The sequence below is a fragment of the Pagrus pagrus genome (assembly GCF_965226575.1).
Source record: "Pagrus pagrus genome assembly, chromosome: 11".
Taxonomy (NCBI): domain Eukaryota; kingdom Metazoa; phylum Chordata; class Actinopteri; order Spariformes; family Sparidae; genus Pagrus; species Pagrus pagrus.
The window spans coordinates 32,854,031-32,867,224 of NC_140195.1; the positions used below are offsets into that span (position 1 = coordinate 32,854,031).

Sequence of the window (13,194 nt, forward strand, 5' to 3'; positions counted from 1 at the left end):
GTGTGAAAAAGTCCTGCATTGTTTAAATACTGTGCCAAACCAAACCAAGCCAGTCTGATGACATACTTATAACTGTGCAGTAAAGTGTTACTTACTGTGACCACTGGTATAATGTTGGAGTTTGTCTGTGTAATCTGATTCTGGTCTGTCTGAACTTCTCCTGCTGGGGACAAACACACAGAGGCTTACATGTCAGCATATCCATCGTCATGAACTGCGTCACTCTGACTATGACTCTGGGGATGAGAAGACATGGCAGGTGAGGACAGAAGAGGCGTGAAGAGGTGCAGAGGAGTGAGAGGGTCAGACATCAGCAGCAGGTGAAAACAGCGTTAGAGCAGAATATTTTCACGACTTACTCTGTGAATTGAGGGTTTATTTCAACCAAACCAGGGATGATTGTGGAAAGACAAACAAAGCCTGTGTTAGTGAGTTTTATTTTGTTTATGTCCAGTTCGAACGATGTATGGTTTACAATGTGGTAATTAAGCTGGTCCTAAGTCTTAACGTTAATTACGTTTGAATTAATGTTCGGTCGTACTTATGTAATATAAAATGTAGTTTGGTAAGGAAAATAGATGCAAGATTATTTCCTTTCTGGACATTTTTAAAGTTTATTTTATTAATTTATTTCAGTAAAAGCTAAGAGAGCTTGTGAAATATAATGAATCCAAGCTGAAACTCTTCTCTTGAGGTTCAAAGTGTTATTATGAAACAGGCTGAGGCAAGCAGATTAGCATGCTAACTTCAGTAGATATCTCTGTAGCACAGTACATATACGTCTTTGACTGTCACACCGCGGTGAGGGATGTCTCGTCATGGGTTTTTGTCTCGTGAATTTTATGTTTTATTTTGAAAAGTAACTCTCCTCTCGTTTCAGGTCACTTGCCCTTCCTCTTGTGTCACCGGTCTGACGTCTCCCCTGATCCCTGATTGTTTCCACCTGTTCCCCATCAACCTCATGTGTCTTATAGTCTGTGTCTCCCTTTGTCTTGTGCCAGAGTGTCGTTTGTCATTGCGCCTCAAGCCCCACGTCCACAGCCTCGTCAAGTAACTTCGATCACGTTTGGTATTTTGAATTATCTCTTTTTCCTCCTTAGTAGAGTGATTTTCTTTTGTAAAGTTTTTCCCTATGTCATTTAAAGAGAAGTATAGTATTTCATAGCCATGTTTTGTTCCTCCCTTTTGGAGTGATTTTCCTTTTGTACAGTTTTTCTAGCCAGTGAGCAGTGCAGTTAAGTTTAAAGCCTGTCTTTGTTTTTCCTCCATTTGGAGCGCTTTTCTTTGTACCTTTTTATAGTTATTCCTCCGTAGAGTTGAGAAGATCAGTTTATTACTTTTTCCTCCCTTTTGGAGTGACCTTTTGTTTCAGGTTTTGGTTTGTTTCTTTTGTTCTGTGTTTCTTGTTCGTCTAGGATAGTCATAGAAGGTTTTCATAGCCTATTTGTTTATCACGCTGTCTAAAGAGTTAAGAAGACGATCCTTCAAAATAAAAGCTTGGTTGTTCGTTAACTCTGCTTCTGAGTCCTTCTTCTAAGTCCAGGCCTGACATTGACATAATGTCAACGCTGTTGTTTCTTCACATTCTGTTAATAATGTTAGTTCATTTTTTGAATGTTTAAAACTAAAAATCTAGCCATATCATACACATTGCTTCTTCCAGCATTCTATATTCTATACTATTTCTGAGGCTTTGTACTGTAAGAAAACAGATCAATCGATGCTCCCTTTCAAGGTGTGGCTTTGGTGCACGTTATAGTTGGGGGAGTGAGGACCCAGTGGAAACATTAGTGAAAGCAGTTGCCACCTAAAGCCTATAATGTTTGATAATGGAAGACAAAAGCAACGCAAGATAAATGTTGCCAGGTGTTTTGTCACCATGCAAGCCACAGTATTTCAACATTACCTGCCCCTGGTGGCTCATTCAGCTCTCCACTCATCAGTAATTCAATTTTATCAGTAACTCATTGACAGGGGTTGTTTGCAGCGATGAACCAATTGTCACTGTCTCCTTTGCTCCTTTTAGGTTCTTTTAGCTAATTGTTGTGTTTTTTTGGTGCAATCATTACTGTAAGTGGTTTAGTTTACTGTAGATAAATCAACAGCTAGCAAAGGAAATAAGCCATCATTAAAGGATAACAGTACATGGTGGTTTGACGCTTTAAGGTAAACAACATTCTAATTAAATCATTTCATGGCCTGTTACTGGCTCACCTGCGGCAGACAGCTATGAAGACAGAGATGGCAATGATGAAGATTACTCCTGCAGCAGCTGAACCAATGATGAGGGGGAGCTTCTCCTCGATACTGGAGTTATATTCCTCTACAAGTCAAGGGACAAACCAAGAGATGTTACTAATTTTTTTAAATACTGATTTGATCCATGGCTGGATTTCCTTTTAGGAATTCCCCCAAAGAAAACAAATGAGCAAATTTGTTGGCCGGTAAATTTGATTATCACGCTGACCTTCAGTCATGGTTTGGAAGTACATTTTGCCACTAAAACGTCCAAATCCAGCAACAGTCCGAGCACGAACTTGAAAGACGTAGATAGTTCCAGGCTTCAAGCCACGTATGACTGCCGTGTTGGTCCTACTCCTTGTTAGAGATGAGTTCCATTCTGCCTGGTTCTGAAACACATGCATGAGAAATCCCAATTAATAATCAAAACAATAATCAGACAAATGCTGTTTGAGGCGATTCCCGAAAGTATAAATAAGTCACTAGAGTAGTACGATTGTCACTGTCAAATCAGGAGTCATGATGTCTATGTGAACCATTGTGGGAAAGGTTGAGAAAGTCGTTCTTTTTGATTACGCCTCATTTCTACATGTTTTGTTATCGTACTTACAGACGTACTCTGTAATTACAGAGCAGAAACACCACTGCAACTGTGGAAGACAAGTTCATTTTCTCTGTTTTTATATGCACATAGAGCATTGAGACAATGATAAGACCAATAATGCATGGTCTTCCTGCCAGGTGTCTAATATTTAACTATAAAAGAATAAATCTCTTTCTCTCTGTATGTCTGACGCATTCTCAAGAACCATTGATCTGGATACACTACAATATTAATACAGTTTGAAAAAACACCGAACGGCGCTCTGTGTGGCAGCGGTGGCATGGCTTCACACTGAAAGGCATTTAAAATCCTAACAGATTCTGAAATTGGGTTGTGTCACACACATAAGGAGAAACTCCACAGGTTTTCTTCTCTCTAATCTTAAACCTGCACACACTACAAGATTTTAAAAATAATGACACATCACACACAGGTAAGGTTATGTTAGTAGAGGGAATCTCCTGCAAAGATACATAGAGCTATGTGGAAGGGACTTACTTATCAACAGCACTGACGTACCTTCTCATAGTACTGCAGTTCATAGTCCAGGATAACTCCATTGGGCTGATCAGGCTGGGACCAGGACAGGGTGATGCTGTTCGGGGTTCTGCTGACCTGGTGGATGATGGACACTGCTGATGGTGCTGAAAACAAAAAAAGAGGAAGTGAAGTTGGAGGCTGTAGAAAATACTGACACTCTATTGAAACTAGTACTAAAACTATGACTGAAACTCAAACTAGTAGACCTCCCCCCGATCACTCAACAAATTATGCATATAAAATACATATGCCATGTTAAATATTGTGTTAGCCTCACCAGCCTGGTTGGTGGTGATGTTGACAGAAGCGTACTGCGGTGAATAAGGACTCTGGTCAGACACTCCATTGACGGCTTGTATTTCAAATGTGTACTGCGTGTGAGCCAGGAGGTCGCTGATGTGGACGCTGGTGTCAGTCAGTCCCAGCTGACGTGGGACAAACTGCACATTGTCTCCACAGCGGGTGCAGCCACCTCGCCCACTGCCACAGCTCTTACATATGATATTGTAGACGACATCTTCCCGGCCACCGCCCTCCTGTGGTGGGCTCCACTCCAGCCTAAGAGACGTCTCATTCACTATGGAGATGACGTTTTGTGGAGCTGATGGAACAGCTGGAGAGAACAAAATTGTATGAGTTGTGTTTTTGTAAGTGTAGAGCAACCTGTGTTGTTTAACTAATCCCCTAGCTATAGCACAATACATGCACAATGTCAGTTACTCGGCATGTCACTGCTGTGATGTTTTGGAGCAGAGCTCACATGCCAAACATTTGTGAATATTGTTTCCCCCTTTTTAAGTTACTGCAGGTGGTGCTCTTTGTCAGATTAGTTCAGCAGACCAGAGAGGATAACCATGTCAATATTTATCATGGTTTGTATATTCGTCAAATCCAGATCCCAAAATAATTATGGGGGAAGATGTATTTTTGTAGGCTAACCTGGAAGTTAACATCCCCCTGGCCCCTGATTCCCTTGACAAAAAGCCTATGGGATTTTTATGCCAGAAAAGAAGCTCTAAGTTTATAATACTTGCACGTTTTGTCCAGCAAGATAATCTTTACAGGTTATGAATTTTGAAGATTGACAGGCAGATTGGTGCAGCATCAGCATTACTTGCCTGGATCATGGAAAATGATCAGAAAATAGTCGGATGGACAGATTTTTACTTGTGTCCTGTGTGTCCTTGATTTTTTCAATCTCAACCATTACAGAAATATTAACTATCTCACTTTTCATCTGTGGCAAATGATCTGCATGACATCATGTGTTGAACAGCACCATACAGTTTAATTTCTGTGCTACCGAGTAAGCTACTGAAACTAAATTTACATAAATGTAGACAGCTTCATGTTCACATAACGTTTGTGCACTTCACAGGTGAATAAGTGTTCATATTAAATGATTTGAGCTGCTGTTTGCAGCAAGTACACTGAGATTTATCAGTGTGTGGTCATGAAGAGTTGATGCACACATACTTGTACAGGGCATCTGTTGAGGATCGGAGTCAGTGCGGTAGTAACCATTGCGACAGACACAGTTAGTTGCTCCCTCACTGGTGGTTCTGCTATTAATTGGACACTGCAGACATTTGTTGTCCCCCTGTGCAGCCTTGAAGTAGCCCGATACACAAGCTGTAAGGGAGATATACATAGGTCGAGGAGGTACAAACTGAATAAAATACATGGTATATTGTACAAGACAAAAGGGTCTTAACAGATAGATTGACTGAGTCAACTTGATATCATAGTGTCTATTGTCTGCTTCTTTATCAGAACCATATTAATATTAGTCAGATCCTAAAATGCTGTGTCTCAACTCTTTCATCTCCCATGTTCCCCACCCGGGATGTCTGCATTTCATAAAGGTCAGCTCATTGAAGCGACATGTACGTGGACTCCTTCAGTTGCTGTCAGTTCTGCAGTCCACAATGTTTTAAAACATGTTAGAACATGTGGAGCAGAGGAGACTGTCTGGGATTACACAAGGCAAGAAAGAAAAATCTGTGTTTATTATATACATATAAAGATGTAAAGATATTTGTATAAAAAAAATCATTTCAAGCTTATCATAGCTCAATTGAAGGTGTGACACACTAGCTTTCCATCCAGGAAACATTGTGATTGTACCGGTTTATTATTATTTGCTGTCTGCCGCTTGAGCTCAAATTCCTGTGAGCTGGAATGGGCCAGAAACTTGAAACTTGGCCCAATGATTGGAAATGATGTGCATCAACTTTTATTAAAATATGAGCCCAGTCGGCCAGATGGTGGCGCTGTAATAAAGGCTTGAAAATGCGTTTTTCAGAAGGCCACGCCCCTCACACCGTAAGTCCGATTGACTTGAAATTTGACACACATGTCCAGCTCAATGTGCTCTACAAAAAAGCCTCTAGAACCATAAAGGTCCGCCTAACTAGATTTGTTGCTAATTTGCATAATGTGAAAAACAGTAAAGTGAATAAAACTTTTCCAAAATTGACCCTATCAACACCAAATTTGGTATACAGCCTCGGGGGATGAAAAGACAAGTTTCTATTATAAATGAGCCAGATTGGTCAAAAAACATGGCCGCCACGGACCAATGAATGTTCGCAATGGGTGGAGCTTAGAAATGATTGGCCATAACTCTTAAACCCTTTGACCTATCATCACAAAACTTGGTGGGCAGGTCCACAACGGGACTGGGAATCTGCCTACCAAAGCATTTTGAGCTCAACCTATAGGGGGCGCCATAAATGCCACACATGCGTATCTCAAAGACCATTTGACGGAATTTCACCAAATTTGGTATACCTGCTCTAGGGGTGACTATTAACTCATATCTTGACCGCCATGTTGATAGGTGAAAGTGGGCGTGGCCTGTTCCTCATTAACCGTCATTGTTTGCGTTTTAATCATTTATGGCGAACTGGAAAGACTTAGAGACACGAAACTTGGTACATCGAATATAAATGACGTCCAAATGCTGCTCAAAACATTTGATGCCAATCGGCCTAATGGGGGCGCTATAACATAGAGTGTAAACTTCGAAAGGCTCTCCTCGCCAAGCTGTAAGTGCTATTGACTTGAAATTTTGTGTACATGTCCTCCTGATAGTCCTCTACAAAAAAAGCCTCTTCAGGGTGGCTGGTTTGGGACGAAAGAGGTTAGAAACCGCGGATTGCCGCTTGCGGCTATATTTATTATTATTATTATTTGTTGTCTGCCGCTTGAGCTCAAATTCCCGTGAGCTGGAATGGGCCAGAAACTTGAAACTTGGCCCAATGATTGGAAATGATGTGCATCAACTTTTATTAAAATATGAGCCCAGTCGGCCAGATGGTGGCACTGTAATTAAGGCTTGAAAAGGCGTTTTTCAGAAATTCACCATTCTCACACCGTAAGTCCAGCTCAATGTGCTCTACAAAAAAATTCAGTGGAGCATTAAGGTCCGCCTAACTAGATTTTTTGCTAATTTGCATAATGTGAAAAACAGTAAAGCGAATAAAAGTTTTGCAAAATTGACCCTATCAACACCAAATTTGGTATACGGCCTTGGGTCGTCGAGTACGTCGAGTATAAATGACGTCCAAATGCTGCTCAAAACATTTGATCCCAATCGGCCTAATGGGGGCGCTATAACATAGTGTAAGCTTCGAAAGGCTCTCCCCACCAAGCAATAAGTGCTATTGACTTGAAAATTTTCGTACATGTCCTTCTGATAGTCCTCTACAAAAAAAGCCCCTTCAGGGTGGCCTCTTCAGGGCTGCTTCGGGTGGCTGGTTTGGGACGAAAGAGGTTAGAACCCGCGGATTGCCGCTTGTGGCTATATTTATTATTATTATTGTTCATGCCTTTATTAATTTATCATCAATTCATCTTTAATGTGTCAGCATCTTCCTCTGCTCATTTTTAACAATAAAGAAAAAAACAACAATGCATTTGGATGTGTATATTCTATACATTTCCAGCTTTATATTCTTATTCCTAGCCTCCACCAGAGTCATGATTCAGGGTTTGTACAGGTGCTGGAAATCCTTGAAATTTAATGTGGTGTTTTCAAGATTTGAAAAGTGCTTGGATTTTGGATAAAGTGCTTTAAACTGCTTGAAATCGTAGTTGCATTACTTTCAAAATAAATCGCTATCTGACTGGAGAGTTTAGTGGTAGCTTATTTTTAAAATAAGTTAGAGAGAGTCTAATTAGTTGCCTTTCATATAAAATTAAGACGACTGCTCAAACCACGCTTGTCACTGAGTCTGCGTGTGTGAGTATAGTGTAATCTGCCAGTCTGTTTTGATGTGTGACCTTGCACCTCTGATGGCACAGTTGGGTGGGAGATGAGCCGTTTTTTAACAAGCATTGGCTTGAAAACAACAAATGCAAATCATGCCTAAGATGAGGACCAAACCTAACCATAACATAACAGTATAATTAGTTCCTTCTCACAACTAAAAATGTGAGCAAACGTAAAGACCAATTGTTATGACCCCCTTCAGGAGGTACACCAAAAGAGATCTAACACAAATAACCAAGTCAAGTTGCAGTTTAAAAGAAGATGAATTTATTAAATGAACAGTAACCAAACAGAGGGGGGCAAAAAAACAAAAAAACAAACTGATGGGCCAGCCAAAATAAACAAAAAGAAGGGCAGCCTCCCAGACTAACCCACCAGGGCCGTCAGAGCTGGGGGCTAACCCTCTACCCTAACACAAAGAAGCAACTAAACCTAACTGAAACAAAGCCACGAAAACAGGACTACCGCACCCATCATATAAACATAAAACATAAACAGGACAGCCTCCAGGCTAACTGACTGCGTCACTGGATAGAAGGTGGAATGGAGAGAGAGCCTAGTAGGGCTGCAATCTCCTAGTCGACTGGTCAATTTATTGGTCGATATGTTCTGGCTCGACCAAAATTCGATTTTTGGCGTGTTAGTTACATGCTGCTATGGCAGTGCGTAAACACGCAGCGGGTCCTCTCCATCCCAATGCTGTGTGTCCTGCAAATGGCATATTTGACTTCATCAGGAGGAAAGTACCAAGTGCTAATGGGGGTGTTTTCAGAGCACCCCTGTTTCACAGGTAACAGTGTGTCTTCAGAACACCCCCCTTGTTTTCACTATTTTGGATTAGCCCAACCCACTACAGACAACAGATTGAAGAAGTCCTAGAAGGCCTAGGTCCAGTGGTTTGTTAAATATTTATTTATTTTTAAGCGTTTCATTTACAGTCATTCCTATTCTACCATGTCAAAGACATCAGCAGTGTGGCAGCATTTTATAAAAATAGAAAATGGCAAAAAAGTCAAATGCGAAGTTTGCAAACAACAGTTTGTATATCACAGCTCGACTACAAACATGGCATATCACCTAAAAACGGTAAGCTGACTTGTCTGCGTTAGGTTGCTCCGTCCGTTTTAAGTATATGAACATATCAGAATTGGCATATTTCAATGTTTTAGTCTAATAATCGTTTTACAACTGCAGCATCCCCTAGTTCGTGTCTCAGCCACGAAGCTGAGCTCCTGTGTTCAGTCTCACTCTGTGCGAGGACACGCGCAGAGTGAAATGATAGTGTCTGTCAATTATTATAACATGACAAAAACAATTGTCTAAATATTCCCCAACAGTTCTTGTGCTGATATCACTAGTTGACATAGTATATTTTCGGAAATCATGGACTATGGTATTGCGCAGATGCACGTGATGCAAAACGCTGTCTACCAAGAGCCCCAGAGCCTAGTGCCCTACCCCCTCTTATTGGTTCATAATCAGCCAGACCACTTTTACCTGGAAAGGCAGGAGGCCAAGCATCAGCCACAGTTGCACTTCCTGGCCAGCAGATGGGGAGCATGTAACACCAATGCAGGCTAACTGATTTGGCTATATAGTAATGCCCGATTAGTGCCTTGTCAGGCATTATCCCACCTAAGAAATACTATCATTCATTTAGATTTTCATGCAATTTGCAAACAAAATCTAACTAGGTAAAGGTTTTTCACTTTAAATCAAATTAATTAAAACTAAGAATCTTCTATCTACCATCATCAAGGCCTTGCAGATTTTCTGACCAAATGCAATTGCATAGAAGTAAAAAAAACGTTATTTCCTGTTGCCACTAGGTGGCGATACGACTGTAAGCAAAATATGACATGTTAATGTGTTCAGGCTGGGACTCTTATCAAACATGTAATGTTTGGTGCTGATTCAACCATGTACAGTGAAATTTCCTGTTCCATTGTGCCACATCCCTGTAAAGGATAAACGGTTACAGACAGTGGATGAATGCATGGATGGTGCCACATTGGCCTTCGCCGTACTGCCACATCCACGCCCTTTGACAAAAACTCCCAGTCTTCACAATACAGTCATTTCCTGCTGTGAGGTGTCAAACACGGCATGCTTCCTTGGCCCTGGCACGGTTGGAGGAGGTGTTACAGTTGCTCATGCACGAGCACAAGCACGGGTGCGCAACGTGGACATGAAGTATAATCATGCGTATTACACCGCCTTGCACAGTCATGAAATCCAGGAATGTGAGAGGACCGTCTATGACCAAAACCACACAAAATAAGCCACAAAAAGTCAGTAAAGTCATGCTCTCTGTGTTGTTCTCCATTGTGCTGCGACCACTACAATGTGCTCACATACAGTACAGACCAAAAGTTTGGACACACCTTCTCATTCAATGAGTTTCCTTTCTTTTCATGACTATTGACATTGTAGATTCACACCGAAGGCATCAAAACTATGAATTAACACATGTGGAAATATGTACTTAACAAAAAAGTGTAAAACAACCTTTTGCTCTGATTACTGCTTTGCACACACTGCATTCTCTTGATGAGCTTCAAGAGGTAGTCACCTGAAATGGTTTTCACTTCACAGGTGTGCCCTGTCAGGTTTAATAAGTGGGATTTCTTGCCTTTTAAATGGGGTTGGGACCATCAGTTGTGTTGTGCAGAAGTCAGGTGGATACACAGCTGATAGTCCTACTGAATAGACTGCTAGAATTTGTATTATGGCAAGAAAAAAGCAGCTAAGTAAAGAAAAACGAGTGGCCATCATTACTTTAAGAAATGAAGGTCAGTCAGTCCGAAAAATTGGGAAAACTTTGAAAGTGTCCCCAAGTGCAGTCGCAAAAACCATCAAGCGCTACAAAGAAACTGGCTCACATGAGGACCGCCCCAGGAAAGGAAGACCAAGAGTCACCTCTGCTGCGGAGGATAAGTTCATCCGAGTCACCAGCCTCAGAAATCGCAGGTTAACAGCAGCTCAGATTAGAGACCAGGTCAATGCCACACAGAGTTCTAGCAGCAGACACATCTCTAGAACAACTGTTAAGAGGAGACTGTGTGAATCAGGCCTTCATGGTAGAATAGCTGCTAGGAAACCACTGCTAAGGACAGGCAACAAGCAGAAGAGACTTGTTTGGGCTAAAGAACACAAGGAATGGACATTAGACCAGTGGAAATCTGTGCTTTGGTCTGATGAGTCCAAATTTGAGATCTTTGGTTCCAACCACCGTGTCTTTGTGCGACGCAGAAAAGGTGAACGGATGGACTCTACATGCCTGGTTCCCACCGTGAAGCATGGAGGAGGAGGTGTGATGGTGTGGGGGTGCTTTGCTGGTGACACTGTTGGGGATTTATTCAAAATTGAAGGCATACTGAACCAGCATGGCTACCACAGCATCTTGCAGCGGCATGCTATTCCATCCGGTTTGCGTTTAGTTGGACCATCATTTATTTTTCGACAGGACAATGACCCCAAACACACCTCCAGGCTGTGTAAGGGCTATTTGACCAAGAAGGAGAGTGATGGGGTGCTGCGCCAGATGACCTGGCCTCCACAGTCACCGGACCTGAACCCAATCGAGATGGTTTGGGGTGAGCTGGACCGCAGAGTGAAGGCAAAAGGGCCAACAAGTGCTAAGCATCTCTGGGAACTCCTTCAAGACTGTTGGAAGACCATTTCAGGTGACTACCTCTTGAAGCTCATCAAGAGAATGCCAAGAGTGTGCGAAGCAGTAATCAAAGCAAAAGGTGGCTACTTTGAAGAACCTAGAATATAAGACATATTTTCAGTTGTTTCACACTTTTTTGTTAAGTATATAATTCCGCATGTGTTAATTCATAGTTTTGATGCCTTCAGTGTGAATCTACAATTTTCATAGTCATGAAAATAAAGAAAACTCTTTGAATGAGAAGGTGTGTCCAAACTTTTGGTCTGTACTGTATGTACAAGAGATAACTGTGCTCAGGCTCAGTGCCCGTTGTCGGAGCAAAGTGAGGGAAGGCCAGCGGGGGACTGGGGAGGAGGGACAATCATGCTTCGGCATGGTACAGAGCCACTGGGTCAAGTGTGAGTGCGCCCTTAAAGGAATAGTTCACGCTAGAATGAAATTCAGTCATTATCGACTCACCCTCATGCTGATGAGAAGTCTGGTGTAGTTCAAGCGAGTCTCCCTCATAAGCGTTTGCACTACGGAAGCCGCGCCAGACAAGATCAACGAGACTCGCGTTAGATACACACCGGTATTTACATCCTCCTGTGAGTTTAAAAGTTTCAAAACACTAGTGTAGGCAGATCCCTCTTGTGTTTGTGTGTCGCTCAGTCGCTCACAGCTGGATGTAAATACCGGTGTGTATCTATCACGAGTCTCGTTGATCTTGTCTGGCACGACTTCCATAGTGCCAACGCTGTGAGGGAGACTCGCGTGCACGCGGGAGTGTGTAGTATAGTGACTGTTTAGGCTAGAAAAATGTACTAAATGACGTTGTTTCGAGTAAACTCTGGATGTCGCCACTTGGATTGCATTCGACGAGCAGTATGAAGGTTTACAAAGTTTTTGTGTAGTTTTATGGACCTTTTCGTCTCGGGCACAATTGATGCTCGTTATATGGATTATTGCTGCCGGAGGGTACCCCCACGGGTCTCCAGCTGCACTTTGAGGAATAAGAAACTACACCGGACTTCTCATCAGCATGAGGGTGAGTTGATAATGACTGAATTTCGTTCTAGAGTGAACTATTCCTTTCAATCCAGCTTTCCATAGAGGTTGCTGTTAACACTTTACTCCATCAGGCACAAGACACTCAACTCACATATATCTGTTGAACATGTATTGAACAGGTACAGCATTTAATTGTGGTAAATCCTTTATACAACATATCCCATGCAAATGTGTGATGTTTTCAGTCAGAATGCTTTCCATTGCCTCGCTTTAAAAGTTGACTTGTCATCAGAATTTTGCCTTCTAAAGTTTCCTAAATAAGGACAGTCTGTGCTTTCTATACAAGGGTGGAAATGTGTGATGTCCATGTTCTCTGTGATGCTGAATCCCAGGAACCTGAAATTGTTTACTTGGTCCACGCATCTGAGGTCAGAGGGAGAGAGTGTTGCAGCCCTGACTGACAGGTGTCAAGAGGCAGCTTATAGGTTTCTATTTTTACATTTCAAGGTATGTCGTCTGTTATATCATTAAAAACAAAATCCTGTTATAAATTTGTACTAGCTAGCTTAAACTGCTGCTGCTGTTCAGTGTCCCTCCTCCTACCTAGAATGTTTGACGTTGTTCTGAAATTCGCTGACCAATATGACAAATAATTACCCACATTGTTGGGCATGTGTAACTATTTAATTGTAGTGCAATCTCTTTTATTTTACTAATGCATAATCGCAAATAGGCAACAATTTATTATGTTGAACCACTGGTGCAAGTAGTAGTGTGCAGGCTGCAGCAGTTGTTTGTCCTTCTCTGTTGAGAAGATGGATATCAATCTCATATTCAGTACAGAACTTGAATCAGGATGTGTTTACCTTA

The 13,194-nt window shown here is 41.7% G+C and overlaps 1 protein-coding gene across 2 annotated transcripts in view; it reads right to left on the reverse strand.

Annotated features, from left to right (window-relative positions):
* Positions 1 to 13,194, reverse strand: part of LOC311264838 (ephrin type-B receptor 2-like) — a 123,279-nt gene that overhangs the window by 20,243 nt on the left and 89,842 nt on the right. The window contains exons 4-9 of one of the 2 annotated variants that reach the window (XM_084365981.1): positions 4,862 to 5,017; positions 3,663 to 3,998; positions 3,365 to 3,489; positions 2,468 to 2,630; positions 2,215 to 2,323; positions 96 to 160 (exon numbers count right to left, since the gene is read on the reverse strand). In XM_084365981.1, coding sequence (XP_084222107.1) covers positions 96 to 160; positions 2,215 to 2,323; positions 2,468 to 2,630; positions 3,365 to 3,489; positions 3,663 to 3,998; positions 4,862 to 5,017 — 954 coding nt within the window. Of the gene's footprint in view, positions 1 to 95; positions 164 to 2,214; positions 2,324 to 2,467; positions 2,631 to 3,364; positions 3,490 to 3,662; positions 3,999 to 4,861; positions 5,018 to 13,194 lie in introns of both variants that reach the window. The other variant, XM_084365980.1, reaches the window with a different exon arrangement.